A 27,951-nucleotide genomic window follows, 5' to 3' on the forward strand; every position below is an offset into this window, starting at 1 on the left:
TTTCATTGATATAAATAAAAATAATTACATATACTTTGGTTACGTTATTTTTCTTTTAATTAATAAAATTTACACTTTCTAAAAATATTTATCGCATGATTTTCCTCCTAAATGTATTTGCATATATTACACATACAATTATAAGACACATACATTGCGTTCCATGCATATATTGTCCAATGAATTTCGAAATCAGTTAAGTGAAGCACAGATAGAACATACATTTTAAATTAAACATACAATTTAAAATAAGTACTGGCATTTTTTTCATTGAAATATTGTAATTGCATATCAAGACATTATTTCTTTCATGTATTTGTTGGGCTTCGTCTAGGTATATACTTAAAATATGTACATACTTGCATTTTTTAAGTTTAATTTTAAAATCTATGTAATTTATGTAAGTAATATATAAGTAAATAGGTAAAAATGTATAAATAGGTTTACTCTTATTAAAACTATACAATTTTTTGTGGGTAAATTGGTCTTTGTCAAGGAGTTGTGGAAGATATTTAACAATTTGATACTCAACTGAATAAAAATACTATTACGCTAACAAAGTACGCTTTATGAACTATGGCCTAATTTTTCCATCTTCAACAATTCAATATTCAGTAAGTATGTTGTTGCTTTACCACTTATTGAGTATTTATCAAGATTTTTGCAACACACCCTGAGCGAACGTTATGCAATAAACGGAAAGCCAACTGAACCTCAACTCTGAAAAGACAATTCGAACATATTTTTTTAGAATCAAATGAGAGATGATTCAAAATACTTTGTGTGGAAGAACATGAATTGTAAACAGAGTGTGTGTTATGTCATGAAAATATTCTCATCACATCTTCTCTGGGGTGTTGAACATGGAGGCCCTTAAATCAATTAACATTTGAAAAACTAACGGGAATGTATAAAATTAATCCGCATCGAGTAATGCTTTCCAAGAAATAATTAATTAATCAATTAAGTATAAGCAATAAGATGACAGCGACTGTGAGTTTTGTATGTACATATGTGGACATGTACGTACACTAAACATGAGGTAATCAAAAATTGTGTCCAGTTTCCTACATTGAGTCCGTACGTTATGATAATTATTTAGAACATCGGTAATCGAATTGGGGGATTGTAGAAGTCTACGTTAAAACAAATACAGTCATTAATATCATCTCCAAATACAAATCTGTCTTAATAATTAATTTAATTCTTATTTTCAAATATAAAACTCCAAGTTAATCGCCATCGGGTGTTAAAAGTAGAGATAAGGTGATTTTGGTTATTCTTTTACTCTTTAATCCGTTTCAATTTTATAGAATGCTTTAAGGTGAGAGTTTGGTTTGTATTCACTTACTATTATAATATTTTGAACTATCACATACAAGTCAATAGTATTTAACTTATTATTATTGTTTTTATAAGTAAGTCGTCCATTAACTAATAAAAATACTGCAACAATTTGAAATAATATTGTGTGCAACATTCTCATGCAAGTTTGATTGTTATTCCGAGCTCACTAATTTTAAATCGGAGTCATTTTCCAAATCAATAGTTTTTGAATCTCCAGAAAACCGGCTTAAATTTCGCACTTATGGAATTACAGGTTTAATGTTTCAAATGAAATTATTGTAAAATACACACATACATGTGTGTGACTCATTTGGCCGAAATCGAGACAATTTGGTCTTTGAGTTGTGTGTTGACGCTTGGCACACACACACACACTAATATAAATTGTTCTAAAGTTACAACTAAATTTTGTTTTGAAATTATTAGGATCCTTAATATTACACCAGCACTCATACTATTGTTTGTTTTCTGTTGTTAGAGCGTCGGTGACGTCACCATTGGCGGCGTTTTGAACTTTCCTACGACGTGAATAGTCTATAACGTATTCTATGCACCAGGCAATGCCGCAGAGGAAAATGCATACACTTTGGGCATGAATGCAAATGGGATAGCTTTGAGTAACATCACGGATGAGACCTGCAAGTGTTAAGTAAATGTTAGTACTCGGCTCGATGTTGGCGATCCAATCAAGTTTCTTACCTATCAAAGGACCAAAACATATAACGAACACGGCTTTGCCCACCAAGTGCCAACCGAAGGCTGACGGCAGTTTCTCCAGAGAACAGTACTCAGAAACCGTCAGAGTAAAGTTACTGAGTGCTGAACCCCTAAAGAAGCCACAAATCGACAGCCAAACCATCAGTTGGGTCCAGTCCTTTTGTTCGGCCATAACTGCAAGAAAGCACAATAGGAAAATTTCAATTTATTTTTCAACCAAATTTTAAACTATTGATGTGGGTGGTACTTACTTGACCGCGTTATGGCAACGAATATAATGGACACCAGGAAAACGGTACGTTTTTTAATGTTGGTGCGATCGAAGATGGGCGGCAAAACGATACGGGCAGCAATATCTGTAATGGCGGTTATGGACAGACAAAAGGCCACATCCTTTTTGTCGTAACCCAAATCGGCGAAAAAGAAAGGTGTCACCATTTTGAAATTCATTTCGGCAACATAGAAAATCGATAGACCGAACAGGATGTTGAGGAACATTTTGTCCTTGAGCAAATCTACGTCCATCAGATCGGCGAATCTGACCCAAAATCCAGGTTTTTTCTCTTCTTCAGCAGCATTATCAGCAGCCTTTTCCATTTCCGTGGGTTTCATCTTTATAAAGGAGTCCCGATGGCCGCTGGTGATGGTGCCTGTTGCAGTGCTGACCCTCTTCAGTTCGCGGTCATTCTGTTCGAATTCATCATCGCCCACATTCATGTGGACTTGCAAGATGGAACCGGTGAAGTCCATGTAGGATAGGTTTGATGTTACCGACTGTTTGCGATGCCTCAGTTGCATGCTTACGTCGTGATTGGACATGTAGGCACTTTCAGCCGACTGGACGCCTGCCAAAGACATGATTCGTGGGAAGGTAGGTCTTTTCGGTAGACCCATGCGCGAACCATTCATTGTATTCATGGCTATTTCCGAATAGTTTTTACGCATCGAATTCTGTAGTTGGTTATGTTTGTGGAAGAGTAGAGTATTCATTTCGGGCAATGCATCCTCCTCCGTTCCATCCTCATGAATAACTTTGAACTCTGGTATTGGAGCAATCACCATCATTTCCTCGTCCACTTTCTCCTCCTTCATATGCCATTTGGCTGGTTGCAACAGCACTGAACCCACTGTGGCATTTAAAGCAACACCAGCCAAAAGCAGGACAGCCCCTCTAAATCCAAATGCCTCAAGCAGGATACGAACTAATTGAGGCATGATCAGCATACCCATTGCAGTGCCAGCCATGGATAGGCCCACAGCCTGTCCTCGTTTGTGTTTGAAGTAGTGATTGAGGGCAACAAAGGCAGCTGACGTCGCCAAACCCACACCAATACCATTGAGGACTCCATATGTACTAATGATGTGGGCCATGCTGGAGGCAGGGCTGGTACACGCCAAACCCAACGCACATAAAATTGATCCAGCTATGGCAACCTTCCGGTATGAGAATTCCTTTAGCAAAGGCCCCACAAACAGGCCGGAAAAGTTCATGCACACATCTAGTGTACTGATGATGACAGCAGCTCCAGTGGTGCCCACATCGAGATCACGCAATAAATCACCAAAGAGTAATCCAAATGACGGTTCTATAGACCGCGTGGCCAACTGCAAAGACAGAAACAAAAGAAGTTTTTTTGTTTAACATATCTAATAGAAACAATTTAATGGGTTTGGGTATTTATTGAGGCTCCCCCCAGTAACTTATTATTTTCAAATCGAATTATATTGCAAGCTTTGCCATAAAATAATCATTTTGAGACCGATACCGTCCGTCCTTATTGCCATTATAAAGTGTTTCGGGGCAAAAAAACAAAACAGAAAATAAAGATTTTATTGCAACCATCGATAGGATTGCGATCGGATTGAATAACTTTGATTGCTACAGTAAATTTCAAATCAGTAATTGCAATGACGATAGAAAAGAAAAAACTTATCGTGGCATCCAATTTATGGAACTGTAAGTATAGATATCAATATGTGTATGCTGTGGTATTTTTATTAGCCTCAGAAAGTGGTTAGGTATAAATCAAATCGATATTATGGGTCATTATTTTAAGATATATAACTACACTAGCCTTGTTCCTTTAGGTGCAAGAATAACTTATAGGTATCAACCTTTAAAGCCATTTATAGCGTTAATCTTTTTTTCTAATCTTACAATTATATCCCATTTTCAATTAATTAATATTTAAATAAATATCAATTTCAAATTAACAACTCAAAAGGCCCAATCCATTATCGACTAATGACACTCTTCGAGTACTTCGTGGATTTGTTATAATTTATCAAACTATGAAAAATAAAATATGGCTCGTTTTGCATTTACTTATCTCCCTGCCATCGCGTTGTGGGGCTATGTCATCGACCGATGACGTCACAATGACCATTCCTTTGCCGAGTCGAGAAATGCCTGTACTGACTATTGGGTTTTCACGAAAAATGTTTATTCACACACACACACATACACCCACCACAGACACATCCATACACCCATACATACTTGGAATTACACCAATCAACCAACCAGACATGAGTAAACACTTCACCTCCACGGCACAGTGTGAACATATTTGACAATTCTTATCATGAATGTTGTGATAAGTAGGAGCCCACATACCGACAGATTGCCATAGATGACGCTTGTATGTACGTACGAATGTTTGCAGATAGAATACACACAATCGAGGTAGCGAAAATATTGAAAATATTGCTCAGGCACTGTAAACAACTTTCGACTGGCCTTAATTTATAATCGTGTCATAAATTTTGACAAACACGCCCATTGCGCAATCAAAGGTTAAACTTTGCCAAACAAGACAGCCACGACTACAGTCAGTCAGCCAGCAAGCCAATTCGATTGACAATTTTAATGTTTTTGAATGTCTCTTCAAAGCAAAAAATTAAAAATGGATCGTTTTCGATCGATATTGCAAGAAAGCGGATTGATTGATGAGTTATTGTTTTTTTTCTTTTTTGTATAAAAATGGCAGTTACCACTTCAAGTGGCTGGCCGTTCCACCAATAATTTAGCAAAACGTTATAACTGACTGTTCGCAATTTGAGTTATTTTATGCAAGTATGTATATGTCGAACATGGATGGACATTTGACAGAGACCTAATTTTACAAGACTGTGGACACCTTTCATAGTAGATACATAAAATGGAAATGAGGAAAAGTTAAATAGAATCAATAAAGGCGGTTTTGCCGACAGCTGTATATCCTCAGTATATCCTTATTAAAACATATGTTTTGTCTTATTTTATGAACACTCAAACTGTTGACCATTTATGGAGTAGGTCCTGAAAGATTGGGCCAATGTTTTTCATTTGGTAAATGACCTAAGTCTGATATTTCGCACCAGATCTTATGTTGATAGAAATATTGGAATGTGTGAAATTTGAAGGCAATTGGAGTCTTATTTCATATTTTATGAGAGCTATGATTACTCAAACTGTTGACCCTTTGTGAGGGAGCTACTGGGTTTAAGTGATTCATTTTCGCACCTGACCTAGCACAGACACACATCAGAATTTGGGAAATTTGAACAAAATCGGACGATTCTATCTTGTTCTATAAGATAAATTATTTTCTGTAAAATTGTTGACCTTTTGGGGGGGAGGTACCAGAAGAAGAGGACCAATATTGCTCATCTTCGAACTCGATCTCAGTTTGATAATAATATTACGATTTACCAAATTTGGATCAAATCCCACCAGGCAGCCAGCCCGATAGACAGACGGACGGACACCCTTCGATCGACTCCAAATGTCCTTAAAGGGATTTGGTCCAAAGGGGCCTAAGATCGAAATTCGTTATTTTGATGGGACACGGACTAATTTTGAAAACCCTTATTTCGATGAAGCACGTTTTGGCCGTATCAAATGATATATACCCTATGTAGTCATACGGCTGAGGGTTTGATAAAAAAAGCTTCCTGATGTGTGTTTAGCAGTTACCGCATGCAGAAATCGCTCTCCATATTACGCTTCGGATTTTAAGTATCGCATATTTTATTGTCTTATTATTATAAAATGTTTTTATATTTAATTCGATCCGTCAAAGCAGAGAAATGTTTATTTATTACAAGACTGCCGCACAGCAACACATTTCATTTCTAGAAATAGCGTTTGGTTTTTTTTCTCTCGATGCATCAACGCTTTTTCTCATTGTTTTCCATTTATATCAAGCGATCTGAAGCCTACAGTATCCAAGTGAAATTATGAATTTCACAAAATAAAATATTAAATGTGCCATTTTCTTTCGCAACTAACGTGTGTCAATTGTTTGACACTTTATAGGTGTTTTCAGATTTGTGCCGATTGTTGCCTTTCAGGTTGCCTTTTCGCTAAGGTTTATTGTTTCAATTCATTTAAAGTTTGCATGAAATTTAAACATTTTCCACACACAATGTGTGTATATAAATAAATATATCATTTTCAGAATAAATAATAATCGGAAAATATTTACCCGTTTGGAAAACAACAATTGACAATTCATGTGACAAATGAACGCAAACCGTTAACAGCAAAGTCCAATAAACAAATCTCAGGTCCGAATTCGTATTTGCTTTCTGCTCTGTTGCTAAGCGAAAAATGTCAACGAAATCTGTATTTTTGTTCTACATGGAGATAAAACTGGTATTTATCGTTGGCAGAGCACGATGTAGTTAATTTGTTATTACAACAAAGATACCAACATAAACAAGTAAAAAACTGCTAAGTTCGGCTGTGCCGAACTTTTAACACCCTCCACCATTTGGAAGGAACTTGAAATTTTTCAAAAAAAAAAAAAAAAAAAAACGTCCGGAAACTACCACTTAAATGAAAACTGTTATATTGGGACTATACGAAGACGTGGACCTGCTTACGAAATTTGTTGTCATAGGCTGTAGCACCTATTACGAACTTCAAATACGAAATTTGAAACAATTCCGGTAAAAAATGTCGCTGAAATCATGAAAAAATCGAATATCGGGAGGTACCTTTATATGGGGAATATACGAAAAAATGGACCGACATGGCCCATTTAACCTGCCTACTGGTAAACAATGCATGTATGCAAAATTTTAGCCTTCTATTTCAATTCGTTGGAAAGATTACAACAAACGGACAGACGGACCTCGCTAGATTGTGTTAGAATTTTGCGCTGATCCAGAATATATATACTTTGTAGGGTCTATTATAAATATTTCGAGGAGTTACAAACGGAATGTCAAAGTTAATATACCCTCCATAGAATGGTGCAGGGTATAAAAATAAAACGAATTCATATACTAATTTGTCGGCTTTTAGTTGCCAAAAATAACTACTTATTTTGGTCGATATTACCGTGCGAAAATAACGTAGTTTGACTTGTATGTAACTATCAGTGCAAAAAATAGGTTAGGAAACCCTTGATTGGGATTTTGCTGGTTACCAACCGATTTGAATTATTTTATTTTTGTGACATTTGAAGTTAATGGTAGACGAAATCTTGTTGAACATATTTGGTTCGGTTTCAAAACAGTGTAGAAGTTTGATAAGATTAATAAATTTAAAGGACGTTCGAACTTGTTTGTGTAAATATACAATTGGGGGTGTTAAAAGGTTCGTTCGATCTCTACACGCTTATCCTCGATCAATCAAACCAGAATTATATAAACATAACATTTTTATTTGCTTAAAAATCATTTTTATTTTATACCGTTCATTCTTTTATGGCTATAATTAGCCCCCTCCCTCCCCAAAAAACATAACATCTGCTTTTGTTGTATATTGGGCACAAAGAAAGCAAAAAAAAAAAAGTTATCGCCGGTTAATTGAAGCCATTGCATGATCAACATTTTATAGGCGTTAATTGATTGTTTGATTATCGCAATCTGGTAGTGTGACGGGATGTGTGTTTTGTGCAATCATTTAAATGGGCGAATAAATTAGTTTCCATTAGGACCGATAAATATGCCAAATTGTTACCTTTGCACGCATTTCGTTGCTATGTGCGAAGATCTGTTTTCACGCGTTCCCTACAGGCAGTTAAACCCGCAAAAAAATAAAATTACAAAAAAAAATAAGTTCTTCAGAGCAACGCACAGAGGCTTGACATCACAAAAAAAAAAAAAAAAAAAAAAAACCAGAAATTAGTTGAAAAAATGAAATTCGTCTTTTGGCATAAAAGTATTTAAACAATTATTGAACACAAAATTCTACTTCAGTACCGAAAATTTCAAAGTCATACGTTGTTCAGTTTTCTAATTGCACAATGCTAAAGTTTAGAAATTTTTCACTTTCCCAAGAACAAGGAAAATGTGGTTTTTAGTTTTTTGAAGTGTAATAATTTTTAATAATTTCTTTTTCTTTCGCATCAAATGTTATAATTTTAAAATTGAAGCATCAAATACAGGTAGCTATTAATGTTTTAGAATGAAAAAGTCTTAAAAACAGTGCTGGAAAAATATTTTAAAAATCAAAGCAAAATATGTCCATATTTTCGGCATATCTGAAAAGTATATGGAGTAGAAAAAAGTAATATATAAGGAAGGTCCTAAAATTTTTATTTTTTTTTTAATTAATTAATGGGAAATCTTAACTATATAAGAAGAATCCAGTCTCTTTAAAAATCAATTTGAGTTTTGACTGATGATTTTTAAAAATCAGTAACATAGTTTTATACCCTCCACCACAGTATGGAGAGTATATTAAGTTTGTCATTCCGTTTGTATCACCTCGAAATATACATTTTAGACCCCACAAAGTATATATATTCTTGATCAGCCCGTCTATCCGTCTCCGGAAATCACTATAGCTTCCGAAAGAAATAAAGTAGGTTGATAAAATTTTACTCAGCTGTGCATTATGTCTGTAGGACTTTTGGTATTGAAAATGGGTCGTGTGGATCCACGTTTTGGTATAGCCCCCATATAATGGTACCTCCCTGTATACGGTATTTTGGTGAGTTAAGCGACATTATTCACCGGAATTGTTTGAAATTTCATTAAAATATGTAGTCTTTTTGTCTTCTGATTTAAAAAGTGGTTTCAAAGGATAAATTAATTTTCCTGGCTCAAGACAAATTTTGTTATTTTTTGCATACCTTAAGGAAAATTAGAAAAAAATGAGTTTGCGGATCCAAATCCATTAGGCCCTGCAGGGACCAAGGTTATATGTGTTTTTTCTATAGGTAATTTTTGAAGTTTTTTATCCACTGAGAAACAAAATAACAAATAATAAGTTTGTAAAAACTCTGTCTGACACCCTAAAAATACATAAAATTGCAGGAAGATTGTCAAAATACCTAAAATTTGGCTATATATGTTCATTACATAATGGTGGATTTATCTGCACAAAAATATTTCAGGGAGAGTTTTTGTCAAAATGTCGAGTTACTCATGATTGGGTTTGATATTGTGGAGAAACTTTAAAAATACCGTACAGCAATATGGGGCCTACACCAAATACTGGAGAAATCTTGAAATGTTTTAGCTTGAAGAGATTAAACCTACTCAGAACTCTAAATGTCAAGTCGCACATGATTTGGTTTAAATTTGTGGTAAAACATTTAAAATACCGAAAATCAGAAAGTAAAGCTTACCAAAACGGGGACTGATACGTCCAATTTTTTAAACCAAACATACTACGGGTAATATAAATGTCTGAGCAAAATTTCAAAGCAATATAATCCTTCCCTTAATTAATCTCCGTTTTTTATAGATCTCACCCCACTGTGCAACGTTAGAAGTAAATATCGCAGCCTAAGTTGCTTGGACCCTATGCCGAAATTGTTACCAATGGCTGCTTTAATCAAATGAAAAAATATGTTAATTTTAACATTCTAACGTATCGTGTGTGAAGTAAACAAACCGTTCATTGTCCATTTATTTACTTGTTTGGAATTATGTTTGAAACACACAAATATAAAAAAACACGTCTAGAATAATAATCAATATTTACTACATGATTTTCACACCACTCACTCATACTCATATGTATGTGCATATACATGTTTGCACATGTTGATTAGTATGTATGCAAGCAGCATACACATGTGAGCTATAGACAGTGCATTCAGCATAGAAAAAAGGCCAGCTCATTTATATGGCAGCCAAAGAGTCTACAGATATTGTTCACTTTAACAAATGACCTTTAGTATGGGTGTCACATGACTTTTCGATTTTCTATAACTTGCGGTAGGTTTTATATACGTTTTGTATAAAGCGACTGATTGTGATCAATGACAATGACCAATTACAAGATTTTTAAAAGTTATGTTCCATTTTCTTTATTTTTTAGATCTCCTATTTCTTGTCTTAACCACTGTGACAGCGACATATGCCGTTATTTAATTTAGCAGTGCCAATGGAAAATTAAAATGCAAACAAATCGAATGTTGTAAAATATAGATTTAGTGCTAATTTGGAATTTAATATTATTTCTTTCTTTACAAACAGGGGGTCAGAGAGCGAGAGAGAGAGAGGGAGGTAGGCCGACATCAAAGCGTCAGCCGGAGACACTGAGCGAGACGGCAAATGAAACCGCTAGTCTAATTGAATTTATTTAAATAATTAACATATTGTAAACAAAGCTCCGACGCTAGGCAGAGAGCAAAACACTGATGCTAATTAAGTGGGCGAATGTATCTGGTACCGGAGAAAAAATTGCAAAAAAAAAAAAAATAAGAAAAAAAAAATAAAAAACAACATGATGAGTCTAATTATAGTAGTAATGGCAAAATTCACAACACAGGTATATTTAACAATAAATAGTTATGATTTTGATTGATTGATTATTTACTTTTAAGATTGTCTGATAGTGATGATTTGAAAACGTGATTTATGGAGCTGGATCATTATTATAATCTAATAATGACAAATAATGTTTTACGAACAAACTAAAATACATTTAAAGTGAATTTAAAGGGGCGCATTTGAATAAGAATTAATCCTGCGAAGAGTAATGATAAAACATTAAAATTTCAAAAGTTATGAATTTAACAGCCTGTTCCACGATGTCGAAAGAACACGTTCGCACAACTTTTACACGACAAACAGCTGATTTCCGTTCCACTAAAATCCATCAGAACGAAAATTTGCACGAAAATCAAAGCGAACGAAAACGTAAGCATTTCAGTGTAATTTTGCGTTCCACTATCTTTTTTCTTTCGTACGCATGCGAACACAAATGTCAAAATCAGTCACTTGTGTGTTTGCTGTCGAATGATAAAAATTAAGGAAAATTGTTGTAACATAAACATTCCTTGATTGAAAATGGAAAGAAAAATGTAAGTAAAAATAATAAATGCAATTTAATCTGTGAACAACAAATATATATTTTTTTATTTTCTCAATTCCAGCACCAAAAAACTACACAGCTGCGGGCACTAGTTGAGTATATGGGGGAGAATCCTAAGTTCGCCAGAGGAGTGCCAATTTTTGGAAGCAGCAGGCAATCCCATGAAGACCACTGGAAGACACAAACCTAGAAAAAATCATTTTTTTATTATTTCAAAAATGTAAAAATACAATCATACTTACTGGTTGTTAGGTACTTCAAATAAATTCGAAGCATCTCTTAAATGCCTCCGTGGCACAATTTGAACCTCCTCCTCATCATCCATAAAAAATAGGGCTACAGAAATATTCATTTTTTTTCTTTTTTAAGAACACAAATAATCTAAACACAATCACTAGAAATTTTATTTTGTTTGTTTATTTACAATTTGTTTGTTTACAACTGAACTGTCAGTTGAGACAGAGCCACTGCTGCTTTTTCGCGTTTAAATTAGACATTTGGCGCTTTTTTTGCCTTATTTCGCGATTAATTTTGCCAAAAAATATTTTGCAACACTGAATCACGTAAGGCTATGCGAAAGAAAGAACGAAAGTTAGTGGAACGCATTCTTATGCGAAAGTGAGTGAGTTGCCTTCGTTCGCACAAATTTTCTTTCGAGATCGTGGAACAGGCTGTAAATTTTGAAAAAATATACACTGTGAGATAAAAAAAAAACTGCAATAAAATCAAACGCCAATTTTTTTTTAATTTTATTGAATGAAGGCAAAAAATGTCGGAAAGAGCATAACATTTTAAAATAGGTTTGGATTTGTTCGAAATGGTCACCTTTGGCACGAATTATGGCCTTCAAACGGCCAATGAAACCTTCGCAGGCTGTCCGAATGTTGCTCTGTGGTATTTTGGCCCATTCCCGAAGCGAAGCGCTTGCTTGAGGTGATCGACACTTTGGTATTTTTTAGTGCCAACCTTGCTTTCCAAATTACTCCAGACGCTGGAAATGAGGCGAGGAACTTCATTTTGTAACCTTTCCTGGGTTGCGCGTGCTGAGTGCGATGGCGCTGAGTCCTGTTGAAATGTCCAAGGTCTGCGGCAAAATGCTTTAGTACACCCTCCAGAATATTTTCGCGATAATATTCGTCATTTATTCTCATGCCACGGTCGATTAATACGAGCAGTTATGACGGCTCACACCATCATCAAGGCCGGTGCTTGAGTTCTGGTGGTCAACCGAAGGTGCACATTTTCAGCTGACCTCTTTGGCAAGTAAACACGATCATTTTGTTTGTTTACGAACTGCTGGACAACGAATGTTTTCTCATCATGTGTACACTTGTAAACAATATAATGAGCTGTCACTGGAATAAATTTAACAGCTGTCGGACGAGTGGCTTGGAGATGACAGCAGTCTGAAGTTGGTCGCAGTTTTTTCATCTCACTCTGTACAACCATTATCTCTAAAATACACTCAGCTATAATTTCAGTTTTTCCTCCCCTCAACCCACACATACAGATGTTTTGCAACCCTTTACAAAAAAACCATTTCTCTATCCTTAACATTTTAAAGATTTCTGGGAAATTTTAAAAAATTCTAATAAATACAACGCAAATGTGACCGAGTATAAGTAGTACCTAGATTAGGTTTGACATTTTTAATAGCTTCCCATTCATATTTGATTGCTTTCTCTTTTTTCTGGCCTCTCCATTAAAATGGGAAAGGAACAAAACGATATCCGATTATATTCCAAGTCATTTAAATAAAAATAAGAATTTTTAATATTACTTAATTCAAATTGCATTATTATTAAATTTTAATAGAATTTCAATATATGAGCCTGATAATATTTCATAGGTTGAAAATAGATAACTTCATCAGAAGATTATAATTTATTTGTAGATGTAATCCTCCCAAACAAAGAAATAGATAGGAAATATTTGCGGTCATAAATCATTGTTGTCTTTTTATTTTGTCACATATTCCACTGGCGTTCGCTATCTGAAAATGTCTTGGATATAAAATTTTCTAGCAAAATCTATATCAATATGTTTTTGAAATTAATTTTATTACCCTATCAATTAAAACATTTCCTCCATTTTGCCCACAACAAAGTGAAGTTCTGAGAGAAAAAAAGAGAAACACTGCATACGTTGTATATGAGAGTGTAACGAGGTTCGGTTACCTAGATATTGAAAAAAATTCTATATTTCTTTCATTGTGCGAATCAACAAAAAATACTGAGTTTCACACAATTTTAGACTTTTTGTGTTACACCCTATTGCACAGGGACATGTTGATTACTTTGTGAATACATTGTCAGCCAGCCCATTGTGGGAAAGTTACGATTATTATTTTTAATTAATTTCGATTAAAATGCGCTCATTTATAATGGAACATGTGTATCCATTTGAATGGTGACTGTCACTCTGTTGTCCATAGTGTCAATTGGATTCAGTTGTGAGACACGTGATCATCAAAACATATAAATTATGAATAATGTTGCTGAAAGTTTTTATTTTTTTTAATAAAAAATGGAGGACTAAATGGAAATATTTTTTTCAAGTAAAATTCCATCGTTTGTCCAAATTCTACCCCACATTCCAAGAAAATATAACGAAAGTGTTGACGAATCTAAAGCCACGACTAGCTTTAGCTTTCACACTATGATCGAAAGTAGTTGCCTTGTGGAAAAAGTAGCTATGAAAAATGATGGGAAACCTAAATAGGTGTAATTTATTTTCACTCATACATATTACTCATGATTCTACACATTTTTATGACCGCTACGAAAGGTTGGACACTTTTTCCATGCACAAATTAATTATGTCCATTAAAATATTCCACCATTGCCAGGTTTTGCTCATAACTGCAATTAGTTTCAACATTTAGAACTTCTTAGCGTGCAGCCGGCAGAGACCAGCAGTATTGTGTAACGGATCTTAAATTAATACAAATCATCAAAAATATTCTTCTCCAATTGTTGTAATACACATACGCATGCATGTATGTGCAGCTACATAGACGGCAGTATGCAGATAAAATGGTCTCGTGACTCCAATTGCAACATCCAGTAAACGAGTTGTTGAACTCTTGCTGTATACACATGTAGTACATATGTATGTACATATGTACTTCATTCGATAAATCAAACAATGGAAAAGTGACTTCTACCCGAGATATGGTGGTGCATACTCCGAACGATAAGGGCAATGAAATGAAATGAAATGAAAATGGGAACATGGAGCACCACCTCTTAAATGCTGAACTTCGAATCATTACCCCACAACCATTCAATTGTTGCTAAACAAAACACTTACGAAGACCACAAATGCAACAGTCCGTGTTCGATATTCCATCTTATCGGAATGGAAAGAATGGAAATAAAAACAAAATCATTTCGGCCAAAGAGAGGCGAGACAGAGAGGAGCTAGCGTTTATTGACGAGTGTCAGCATTTCTCATGCAAGGCTTGCATGATCGCCATATTTGGTGCAGAGTGTATTTATTATTGAAGAGTCTATTAATCAATATTTTTTTAAATTCGTTTCGATGAATTCACAGAGATTATTGCCGAATTTGGAACATTACTAATTGTACACAACCAATACAAAAACAAAATAAATTAATGGAATTCCATCTGGGGATTATTGACAATCATTATGCATTCATTACTAGTACTCAACTGCATAGACATGTTCCCATATATGTATGCATGTGTGTGTTTCAATTACAGATTGACCTCGATCGACTTACAGTAATATTTTGAAAGCCGAGTTTGCTGTAATTGTGAATACCAAGCAGATCAACCTTTGAGCAAATCCTAGCTGGGTTCTTCCCGCATTGTTTGATGCTGAGAAACAAGTTAAAAATTGTGACCTGTTCTATGATAATTCGAAATGTTGACAATTACCGAAGGAACCGAAGGAGTGGGCCAATATCATTCATTTGGATTTGGCATAAGACTGATATAAATATCACATTATATGAGATGTGCGATAATTTTTAGAAAATGTTGAAATTTGTGTAAGGTTCCAGATATAGTGGGTCAAAGAATTCCAATTCATCTAATAATAATAAAAATATTGGGATGTTAAAAAAAAGAAAATCAAAAAAAGGTTTCTAATTTTATGCGATCAACAATTGATTAAAATGAAATTCCATATTCAATTGAGAGAAATGTATAGATATAAAAGTTATAAGAGACATGAGTAGTGAAAATTGTGGCCTTTTGTGGGGGAGGTACCAGAAGCGGTAGGCCGATAGATATGCATGCAATTTGAAGACAATCGGGCTCTTCTTTCTCATTTGATAAGAGTCGTATTCATAGCAAATCTTGACCCTTTATGGGGGAGGTACTTGATATTACGTAAAACTAAATATTGCACTGGAATTTGCAAAGATAACACAAAATCACATGATCCTTTCTCTTTCTTTGAGTTAAATTATTTTCTAAGAAAATGTTGACCTTTGTATGGGGAGGTACCCGAAGGAGTGGACCGATATTGCTTATCTCCGAACTTAATCTTAGTTTAATAATAATATTAAGATCTATCAAATTTGGACCAAATCGGATACTCCCTTCGAGAGTTACACACACCAGCCAGCCAGACAGACAGATGGACATGCCTAAATCGACTCCAATTGCTCTGAAATAGATTTGGTCCAAGGAGACGTGGGCTATAAAACTGTTACGTTTAGCCCGTATCAAATGACATATACCCTCTGTCGCCATATGGCTGAGGGTATAAAAAGTAACGTGATTGCTCTGCCAGAACTACATTGCCCAGAAAACAAAGCAACGTTTTTACTTCCCCATTACCAAGTAATGAATAATGTCGGAATATAGTATGCGCGTCCGACTACAAAACCGAAGATTGTATGTTAAATAACAGAAGTGAACGAATTAAACAATTAAAAAAGAAAACAGGTTCGACCGGGCCGAACTTTCAATACCCAACACCATTTGGAAGGAACTGGAAAAATTTCGTTTGGTGGCCATACGAAGACGAGGACCTTCAGTCAGAGGCTATAGTACTCATTACGATCTTTAAATACGAAATTTGAAACAATTGCGTTCTATAATGTCTCTAATGCCACAAAAATACCGAGTATTGGGTGGTAACGTTATATGGGAGCTATACGAAGACGTTGACCTGCATAGACAATTTTCCGTTATAGGTTGTTTACACACTAAGATCTGCCAATACGAAATTTGAAACAATTCAGGTGAATAATTTTATTTTTATCAAAATACCGAATATAGGGAGGCACCATTGTCTGGAGGCTGTAGGAAACCGTGGACCGACAGGGTTCATTTACGAACTTAACCTGCCCACGGGCCAAGTACGCATGTGTCAAAAAAATCCCCTTCTATCTCAATTCGTTCGAAAAATGGCGTGATTAAAACGACTCATAATTTTACGCTGATCAAGAATATATACTTTGTTGGGTCTGACATAAGTGTTTCGAGGAGTTACAAATGGAATGACAAAGTTAAGGGTATAAATGGAATGACAAAGTTAAGGGTGTAAAAAGAAGATTGAGGTAAAATGGAATATAAATTGTAAAAATAAATAAGAAGCTTTTTTTCTAATTTATAGAGAGAACTTTATGTTGCACAAAGAATAATTTCTAGTTCCGGACGACATGCTTTTGTAAAGATTATGAGTTAGTAGGTTGATGTGTAAGCAGAAACCAATGTTGAAGAAACCATTTTTTTTGTTATGGAAGTACATAACAATTCCTATAACCAACACAAATCATTACTTTGCGAACAGAAGCAATCGCTTGTTCCAAATATTTAGAAGCACTACAATCCATTTACGAAAATTCGAGACCTAGCTGTACTTTTTACTTGCCCTGTGTGTTTGCTCTTAACTTTAATGCACAGTTATTATGCCAACACTTAAAATTGGAATACATATTCAATTGTCCATATGTGTGTATTTATATAGCAATCTATTCTCAGTAGCTAGATTTAAGGTTAATAAAAATAAATCGACAGTACGTATATATGTATGTATGAGCGAGGTAAGTTTGCTCTGAAAATCCATTCACGTGATTTGTTTTTCGTTTGCAAAATGTTCAATTATCTGCCTATCTCTTGGCATGCTGAGAACTTAATTTGGCGGTTGGGGGCAAAAATTGAACAATTAAAAATAACAAAAAAAAAAAAAACAAGTAATAGAAACGGAAAAACAAAACAAAACTGATAAGGGAAACCGAGATGTGCAAATAAATATTTAGGTTTCGTAATAAAGTTCAATTAGAAATTGTCTGAATTCGGGGGAAGCGGCAATGCCTCAACAAATCTCAGAGCCAAAAAAAAAAAAAAAAACAACTAACCAAACAATACACCCAAGAAAATAAATTAGTACAACATTGGTGTTTAGCTCTTACATATGTAATGTGTACTTTGTTAATGTTGTTATCGCCGATTATCACCGCAAGTTGACCGAGGTTCAATGTCAATGTACGGCGGAACAATTGGTAATTAATTCGATTTCTTTTGTCTGCGATTACACTAACTTACATTAACCGTCTAAGTGAAAACGACGTTTATAGTTTATTTGAAAAATGTTAACTATTTAGAAATACTTAAAAATGGAAAGTATGACTATATATGTCGTTAACTAGGATCTTAAACTATTGTGCTGGAATATTTTGTTATTTATATCTAATTTCTAAAAAAAAAATAATATTAAGCTCATATAAACATTGGACATTCGAAATCCGTTACGCATTCCAATACCTTCCACCCTACACACAATACAAACTTTTGTACCTAATTTTAAAGTTCTACATTGAAATAAACTTCCACACGAACCAGTCAAACTACTTAAGTGGACTTGGAATTTGAAGCTCGCATACTAAACAGAGTGTCCGACGTGTACTTGGAGCTATAAGTTCGATATAACGAATCTAATCCCCACCTAATGGTGGAGGGTATAAAAGGAAAGCGGTCATGCACATTTCTCTCGGTGTATTTTGGAGTACATTGCATGCGTGCCTGTCTGCCTGCCTGCCAGTGTTCGCTAAGTAGCTGGAATAGGTGAGGAAACAAAAATATTGACATAAATTAGATTATCGTGGTATTTATTTGCTGACCGTTGTTGGTTGATTGGTTGGTTATGTTGCTAAGTTAAATATTAGCAAAGTGGTTTCGCCTCGTTCCACATGGTCTCATGGAAATGACATAAAAACCCCCAGAAGGCAGAAAACAAAAAAAAAAAGACAAATGAATTCAGCCAATGTTGGGTTGGATGATAAGGAACGTCGGTAGGAAGACATAACAACAGACAGACCGAGCGTAAATAAATAAATACATATGTATCAGTGTCTACAATACACGTGCACTACAATCTGGCAGCCGCCAGACAATGCTACCTACACTAGACAATTATCGAGGGACGCCCCCCTATACGCTGCTGTACAGTGGGGGCATTCGTATGACTTTGTAATGGATTGAAATTGAGAATTTTCGTTAGATGAAAAGACGAGCTTAATGATCTGAACTTTGCAGTGAAAAGGAAAGCCAGATAAACACTATCACACACTCACCACTATGCAACGCGTTTCGCCGTTCGGTTAAGTGATTTGGTGTGGATGATAGCTTACAAGGGTCGTTCTCAGGAAAGTAGTATTCACTTCGAACTTATTACGATTAAGAATATGCGAATTAAACACCAGAAACCCTCCAAGTTCGACTTAAGTTCTATTAGCAAATCTTTTTCACAGCAAAGTTAGATTTTTTAGTATTTTATTTTTAGTTTTGCTTCCAATGCATACACCTGTATTACAGACCCAAGAGTTGTTACCACCACAAGGAAACTAAAGTACACAATTTTGAGTGCCTGCGGCATGTAAAAATAGTTAGGAAAATATAACTTAAAGCCTAACCCACAAAACATTTTTCTAGCGAGGTAGAGGTAATTTTCAACCCCCGTTACCCCTGAAATGTATTTTTGACTATTGCAGATTGTCGCCGTTTGAGTGAGGTTTTCACTTCGGGCATATACTAAAAGTGCAATTTTATTGTTGGCATTGCAAGGTGTCATATCCACAAAAGGTTCACACATGGTTTTGATGCTTTCTGGAAATTGAGTAGTTTGTAATTTATTTCGCCCACTGTTATATGAAAGCTTTGTCATATACCTGGAAAACAACAACGAGTTTCGGTTGAACAAAGTGTAAGCAGATCCAAAGAAAGCAACAACCAATGTCTGTTAGTCATTTCAAAGCAAAACAACGAATAAAACAAAAAAAAAAACTGATTTACTTGGGATGCAGTTGGCGGGCGGACAGACTGTCATGAATGCCAGCAGACTTGCCATTCGCCGCAGTTACCAAATTTTGGCAATGGATTGTTTCGGATGTACTGTGGCCGCAATTCTGTCCACAGATGAATTTTCTCGTGGGGTTGGTCGTTTCGATCGAATCCAAATTTGGTTCATTTTACGACGCAATTTATGTTTGAAAATTTCGGTTGGTTGTTGTTCTTATTTCATTTTTTTTTTTTTTTGTTTTGTTCACTTGGTCTCAGTTATTTCAATGTCAGCATTTACTTAAGCGAATTTTGAACGAAATTTAAAAATGAAAAGGAGAACAGAAATGAAAAATGAAACAAATTTACACGATGCGACGTTGATTTTACATTTCCATACAATATGAAAAGCTAATTGATGGATTGTACTCGAATTATTTTGAATTTTAAGAAAACAATCAAATGATCCTAACATCTCTTAACCGTTAAGATCGTCAACATTGCATTGCCCAAGTTTTGTTACCAAGTGTAGCTTTGGAATGACTCTTAAATGGATTCACTGGCAGTGCTGCATTGCATATCAATTCAGAGAATACACAAATAAGTTCAGTGCCCGCAATGGAAAATACGGTATCACCAATTAAAAATTAATCACCAGTGGGGTTTCTTGTAAAAACAGTTAAGTATTAAAAATAAAAAAAAAGATAAAACAATTTATTTAAAAACAATATTTTACTGTTTATTATGGCTTTTTTTTCTGTTAACAACCCAAATAATCTATTTGGGTTATTGCGACGAGTCAATTAATCGGTTTCGACTGTCGCAGGTTGCTAAGAGTGCAGACCTTCAGTACAAAAAACCCCAATAAAATGTTTTATTTTAGCTCAAAAAGATAATCAAAATATCCCCAGAAAAAAGAAAAAATACGCTGACAAATGTCAGGCTATCAGCAATTGTATCAGAATTAGCTAGTCACTTCAGTGAACTGACATTGAATTTACGTACAATCTGATTTGTGCATAAAAGTATTCTGAACGACATATTCCATTCAGAGATAAAGCATTTGTTAGAAACCTATTTTGAAGTAGTACCATTGTCGATTTCTGACAAAATTCATTTCGAAGAGCGGCAAAAACATCCGATTTTAACTTATTTGCACAGATAGTCGTTGTGGTGGTTAACCTGTTCTTTTGGTGAAACGTTGGACGTGACACCAACTTCTGTAAGAAATCGGAAATTTTCTCAAAATTATGAATTTGAATACTCAAGATTTAGTATTGTTTGTGTTGAATAAGAATTACTAAATTTTGCATTGTGAGGATGATATTGACACACTACATCCATGTGGCTTTTAATATTTTCAAAGTTAGATATCTTGGCGTTTTTAAAAGTCGTAAGACCGAAATAACTTTTTTTCTACATACCCTTATATTTATTTGCGTATAATTTTGAACAAAACCAGTGGGTTCTTCCTATCCATTCGGGCTAATTGTTATTGTTAGATTTCTCCACTTGCATATATTATACCCTACACCACTAGGTGGTCAGGGTATTATGTCTTTGTGCATTTGTTTGTAACAGGCAAAAGGAAACGAGATAGACCCACAGTTCCTTTTGATGATCTGCATAGAATCACATTCTGAGTCGATTTATGCATGTCCGTCCGTCTGTCCGTCTGTCCATGTATTTTTGTAAACAAAGTACAGTTCGCATTTATTGCCCTATCCAGATGAAATTTTGCACAAATCATTTGTTTGGCCCAAGGACGAACCCTATTGAAATTGGAGATAATCGGTAAAAATTTAGATATAGCTCCCATATATATCTTCGCCCGATTTGCCTTTTATTGTGCACCAAACGTGTAATATCAGCCCGAATTGTATGGAATTTTGCATATACTCCCAAATTAGGCCTGAAAATAAGTATGCCAAATTTTATCGAAATCGGTTCAGATATAGCTATAGCTCCCATATATATTGTTCATCCGATTTGTTATTTTTGTCCTCCGCAGCCGTAATATGCACTCTGTAACAACAATATTTGGGGAAATATATCAAATGTAGCTCAGAAATACATTTGCAAAATTTTATCGAGATCGGTTCAGATTTGGATATAGCTCCCATATATAACTTCGTCCGATTTACCATTTATTGTGCACCAAACGTCTAATATTTGTCCAAATGGGATGGAATTTGGCACATACGACCGAATTTAGTCTAGAAGGTAGTATGTCAAATTTGATGAAGATCGGTTCAGATATAGTTATAGCTCCCATATATATACTGTTCATCCGATTTGTTATATTTGTTACCCACAGCCGTAATATGCACTCCGTAACAACGATATTCAGGGAAATATATCAAATACAGCTCAGAAATATCTTTGCCAAATTTTATCAAGATCGGTTCAGATTTGGATATAGTTTCCATATATATTTTTATCCGATTTCAAATTAATTGTGCACCAAATGGTCAATACAAGTCCGAATTTAAAAGATACAAATGCTTCGGCATGTTTAGTCCTTTGAACTTTAAATTATAATTATAATCATAGCGTGTATGATTGAATTCTCCCATAAAAACTTTTAATTATTAAGTGGAGCTCAACTAAATTAGCAAAGTGGTGTAGGGTATCATAAAATCGGCCCCGCCCGACTTTAGGACTTTCTTTACTGGTTTTTTTTTAATTTCGTTCGAAATTTTGTTTTTTTTTTTGTTCTGGGTAACAGTCACCAGCATGCTGTCCTAAAAGACCGGTTCAGCTGCCTCATCGGTTGATTCTCACGTTTTTTAAGTGTGATCATGGATTGTATTCATACACCGATGATGAAATCATGTTTACCCATTAAAAACGTGTTGAAAAAATAATCAATATGAATAAAATAAAGCGAATGTTTCCGAAAATTATTTCAATCCGAACATTAAGCCATTATAAGTGGATCAATAAAGAATTGGAATTAATTGAAAACTTTCATTCACATTCTTTGAAAACAATATTTTTTAATATTTTTATTAGATAGTTAAACGAAGAACTGTCAACATTGCCTATGTTTAAAGAAGAATTACAGTCGAACTGACATTTTATTTAAAATAAGTGCTTATTCTATTTGAATTGCCACACTGGGTATTAAAATATTATTACTTTCATGGCAATACAGATAACCAATACATGGAGACCAACCTGATGAAATAAATTGCAAATACTCGTTCTATCACAAAATCTTTTCCTAGGACCTGGTAACGAAATTTGTAAAATCCAAGTATGGCGCCAACGTCCGAATTAATACACGCGAACCTGGGCCGTGTACTTAAAATGAATTTCAACCTCACATTCGGTAATTTTTTTATTTAAAGCTTGCAATCACGAAGGAGTTATGTCTGACAGAGCGATCTTTTTATGTCATTCACCATTGGAAGAATTTAATTTATTGTCTAATCGATTGAGTAAAGATTAAAACAAGTAAGCAAAGGCTATATTGGTGGAGGCCGACCACGTGATACCCTACAACACTATAATATAATAGACAACATCCTAAGGTCCAAAAACACTTTATAGTCTATTATTTGAAATAATGCCATATTTTCCTTATATTTACACTCTATGTCGCGCTGATAGGTATCCAAAACAATTTCACACAATATTGTGGTCCATTTTACCCGCTAAGTATAGTTCGAGGGTCGCTCAAAATGTTACACTTCTGCGCTGTCCTAAACCCTAACCTCATGTAAAATTCCGAATTGATTGGTTTTTAATTGAGACCTGTAAAGCCACTGCAAAATCAGGAAAGTTTTAATATTTGGTCCATTTGAACCCCTAAATATACATCTTAAACAACAGTAGGCTTTAATTCTGACTCTACCCATTTCGGACCCATTCCGAATTTACGAAAAATGTCTAAATCCGTCCAGCCGTTCTTGAGTTATAACCGGTCTAACTAACACCCCCTCATTGATATATGAGATTGTAAATATTTTGCTATACAGGGTGAGATGAAAAAACCGCAACCAACTGCTGTCATTTCTAGGCCACTCGCCCGACAGCTGTTAAAATTATTCCAGTGACAGCTTATTATATTGTTTACAAGCGTACAAGAGCATTTTGGTGAGGACTTTCCAGAAAAAAAGTTATTGGTGATGGAATTCAAGCTTGATAGTGTGATCTCTTTATATTTGGGTGGAAAACCACAAGTGGCTATCGTTAGAGCACTCCAGCATTTAAATGTGAATAAATCTTTTGTGTCTCGTTACCGTGATACGTAGCCCGACGTCAAGGAAGTGGATAGGAGAAAACAGCAACATCAGCAGAAATGGTTAGAAAAGTAAAGAAGCGACTTGATCGAAACCCGCGTCACAGTGGCCGAAAAATGGCTCGTGAGCTGAACATATCGCAATATTCCATTCGGCAAATATTGAGAAATTTGTTCGGGGTAAAGACATTGAAATTCCAAAAAGTGCAAGAACTTACACCGCAACAGAAAGAAAATAGACTCAAAAGAGCTAAAGAGTTGCTTTGGCTCTCTCCGATGAGAAAACATTCGTAGTCCAGCAGTTTGTAAACAAACAAAATGATCCTGTTTACTTGCCAAAGAGGTCTGCTGAAAATGTGCACCTTCTGTTGGCCACCAGAACAAGCGCCGGCCATGGTGATGGTGTGGGCCGCCATAATAGCCGATGGGTGCTGTCCGCTCGTATTAATCGACCGTGGCATCAGAATAAATGCCGAATGTTATCGCGAAAATATTCTGGAGGGTGTATTGAACGCAAATATTTTGACCGCAGACCTTGAATATTCCAACAGAACTCAGCCACCCCGCACAATGGCCACCGAAGTCTCCGGATACCAATTCGTTGGACTATAATGTCTGGAGTATATTTGAAAGCAAGGTTGGCACCAAAAAATACCAAAATGTCGATCACCACAAACAAGCGCCTCGCCCAGGAAGGGCCAATATACCGCAGAGCAGTATTTGGGCAGCGTGTGAGGGTTTCATTGGCCGTTTGAAGGCCATAATTCGTGCCAAAGGTGACGAATTCGAACAAATCTAAAACTATTGTAAAATTTGATGTTATTTTCTACATTTTTTGCTTTCATTTAAAAAATTTAAAAAAAAATTAAAAATTATGGGGTTTGACTTTGTTGCAGTTTTTATCTTACCCTGTATATTCTTATAGCACGACAATTTAGAGATTTTTTCGGGTTAACCTGGTTAATTTGGAAAGGAATTAACTATTTAAATGTATTGTGCGTTCGCCTCTCATGAGGAGTATGCTTCATTAAAAACAAAAAAATAAGGGCATGCCCAATACAAATAATTAAACATTCCGGTTATTCCGGTTAGAAAATGAGGTAAGGACTTTCAAAATACTTAAAATCGGTCGGTGCCGCTTTAAAAGGCCGATTAGAATCGAGTATTTTCTCTATAATTGTATGACAATAGATTGAATACCAGGTAGGGCAAAATTCCTATTTACAATTTATTTTCCATTAGCCTCTAATTTGGATTTAAATATTTAAACGCTAATGACGAATGCCTATAAGAATTTCACACAAAGTTAGGCAGGTAGTAAATGTTTCGGCAATTAGTGGAAGACATAGAGCGGCTAAATCGTTGGAAAGAGCTCCATGGCATGCATTGCAAAACGTGTTTATCAAATGTCCTTGAAAGGATTTGTATGGAAGTGTAAATATGATTGCGTGAGCACACATTTTGTGATTTCCAGTTTTGCATTCTTTGTTGAAACAAAAGCTGAAGTCATATTTTTACTCTTGGTTTCTTTTATACATTTTGGCAACAACAATGTGTAGGAAATTGAGGACAGAACGTTGCACATTTCTTCAATTGTTGTATTCGTGTGTGTGTGCATCCTCTGTGTGGGGATTTCATGATCTCTTTGATATTTAATTGCATATTCCATTCGTACACACACACACACACACACACACACACACACACACACACAATCAACAAACCCAGCGAACATTCCAACTAACAGCGGGAAGACATAAATATTTTCTGTTGGCACATAGAGACTTTTTACGAAATATTTGAAAAAAAGTCTCTCCTTTCAAATACAGTACAAACTGGTACATAATGTTTGACCTACCCAACAAACAACCGCTGAAAATTGATGTTCAAATACACAACCATGTTTGACTGTGTCACCCGAAATGTTTCGCTGGGTGCATATGGTATGACGGATACAAATGGTGTTGGGTTCTTGGGCTTCTTCATACAACGGACACACGAAGCAAAAGACTGAAATGAATTTGGATAAAAGAACAAAGCAAAACACAAAATGGAATTTTTCCATTCGATTTTGAAAATCACGTTTTATGAGCGTGATTACCATGATGGCTTCAAACGAAATTACACCCTTTCCTAACAACTGGAAGTGGAAGACATCCCTTGTTCTACTACGCCACCCCGGGATGGACAGGTACATGCATAGGCATATGTTATGTGATAAGAAGAACATAGCTGCTGCTGCTCACTACTGTAACAACAACTACGTGAGACAGAACCGGTAGCAGATGAATGACAATAAAATGAAACAAAGCGTCTGTTGGTGTTCTTTGTTGTTGACGCTTGGATTAGCAACAAACACAAAGAGGCTTAGTTGGAGGACTACTTACATTGACCAGACTCACGCCAAAACAGGCTACCCATCCCCAGCCGCCATCGGGGGCTACCTTCTTCGTTGTAGATTGTGGCTTCATTGTTGGACGATGATAATTGTTGGCGTTATTATTTTTGTTGTTGATGTTACTGTTTTAATTTGTTTATTGAACTATCACTACCAACGCCGCGATTCACAGACGCACTCACGCACTTGAACTGATATTAGAATTGTTTTGAAAATAAATCGAAAAAAGTATCGGCTTTTGTTCCTCGGTGTTGTTTCTTTTGTTTTTGTTGTCGTCGTTCGACGTTCTATTGCCGTTTACACAATTTCACTTGGTTCTGCTTGGTATACACATTATTTTTGTAGGCATTTGTATTTGTATTTATTTTATGTTTTTGTTGTGTTTCATTTATTTACATTTTCATTGGATTTGTTTGGATTTTGTAACAATCGGAGACAGACGAACGGTGGTGGGGATTACGGGCGGTGTTCCGGTTTGGGAGACAGTTGTACAACGATCGATTTTCGATTTTCTTGCTAACTCTACTTTTGTGAATTTGGGTGTTGAGATAGACGTGTGTCACTTCCGCACTGCATATTTGGACATCGTTGGCTTTGAGACTTCGACGCTTTTGCGAGCAATTTCTGCAACTATCGATCGATGATGTCACTTTGTTGCTTTTCAAAAGGATTCCTTTGTAGAGCTTTTTGCTTTTTTTTGATAGCTTCAAATTTATTTGTAGGTCTCAATTCTCAAATAGGCCTACCTACATATGAATGTTTCAACAGCCATTTGGTTTTTGGAATTGAAATTCTTGTTTTTTTTTTTTTTGTTATCACTTATTTCAATTTGGAAAATTACTTGTTCTCGTTTTCGCACATTCTGCTATACGTTTGCTTTTCTTACTTGTTCTTCTTTACATCACAGTCTGTTGTTTCAGTTCTTTAAATTTCGTTTATAACCCGTTTCGTGTGCCAGTGTGAAATTGTGCGCGATGGTCACGGTTCCAAACAAGACTGCAGACGGAGTGAGTTCAGCAAACCAGGCAAACAACCAGCTGATATGGCGGCGATCCGCACGTTCACACTTCTTTACATTTAGTAAACAGCAGCGGCGCGACAGCAGTAGGGGGCTGCGAGAACACCCAGGCAGTCATCCGAAAGTAAACAGAAGACAGAGAGAGAGAGAGAGGGAGAGCGCGCGAGAGTAACTTCTTTTTTCCCGTTGGTAGGAACAGCCAAATTCACCCAGGTCCACAGGCGACTATCTGTGTTGGGATACACTTTCGCACAAGTAAATTTTTAGTAGCACCAACGACAGACAACAAATCAATGTCAATGATTGCCTTCCTCGTAAGCGTATGAGTATGTGTCTGTCTGTGTGTGTGTGGGTTCGTTTGCTAAAATAGCCAACAGCTGACTTCTAGAACTGGTTTGGTTTTGTTGTTGTTGTGGTATACTTTGTACTTGTTGCAGGAGGCACCTTAAATTTGTACTTTCGTTATAAAATTTGGTCACTTGGCACAACAATATTCGGACCTTTCCTAATACTGCCCACTTTTACCTAATCTCTAAGATATTTTGTTGTTTTTTTTTTAAATTTTTATATGTATTTAATTCATGAACAAAATTGAAAATAGGAACACACAGTATTGAAACACCACAAGAAGCAGGCAAGCAACCACCTGTTGTTAAGCTCTTTCGACGCGCAAAATTGTACTGAAAATAATTGAAAAGTAACC

At 35.5% G+C, this 27,951-nt stretch overlaps 1 protein-coding gene and 1 long non-coding RNA gene across 2 annotated transcripts; one reads left to right on the forward strand and one right to left on the reverse strand.

The window, feature by feature from the left end:
• Window positions 1-31: 31 nt before the first annotated feature.
• LOC101893655 (Major Facilitator Superfamily protein) lies at window positions 32-27,934 on the reverse strand. Its single transcript, XM_005186832.4, has 4 exons — window positions 26,220-27,934; window positions 2,316-3,669; window positions 2,047-2,238; window positions 32-1,983 (listed from the first exon to the last, which is right to left on the reverse strand). The coding sequence occupies exons 1-4, from the start codon at window positions 26,301-26,303 to the stop codon at window positions 1,802-1,804; spliced, it is 1,812 nt and encodes a 603-aa protein (XP_005186889.1). The 5' UTR covers window positions 26,304-27,934; the 3' UTR covers window positions 32-1,801.
• LOC131802147 (uncharacterized) lies at window positions 11,032-11,613 on the forward strand. Its single transcript, XR_009342054.1, has 2 exons — window positions 11,032-11,318; window positions 11,391-11,613. It is a non-coding gene; the product is annotated as an uncharacterized LOC131802147 (long non-coding RNA).
• Window positions 27,935-27,951: the final 17 nt, after the last annotated feature.

This window comes from Musca domestica, unplaced genomic scaffold (genome assembly GCF_030504385.1).
Source record: "Musca domestica strain aabys unplaced genomic scaffold, Musca_domestica.polishedcontigs.V.1.1 2, whole genome shotgun sequence".
Taxonomy (NCBI): domain Eukaryota; kingdom Metazoa; phylum Arthropoda; class Insecta; order Diptera; family Muscidae; genus Musca; species Musca domestica.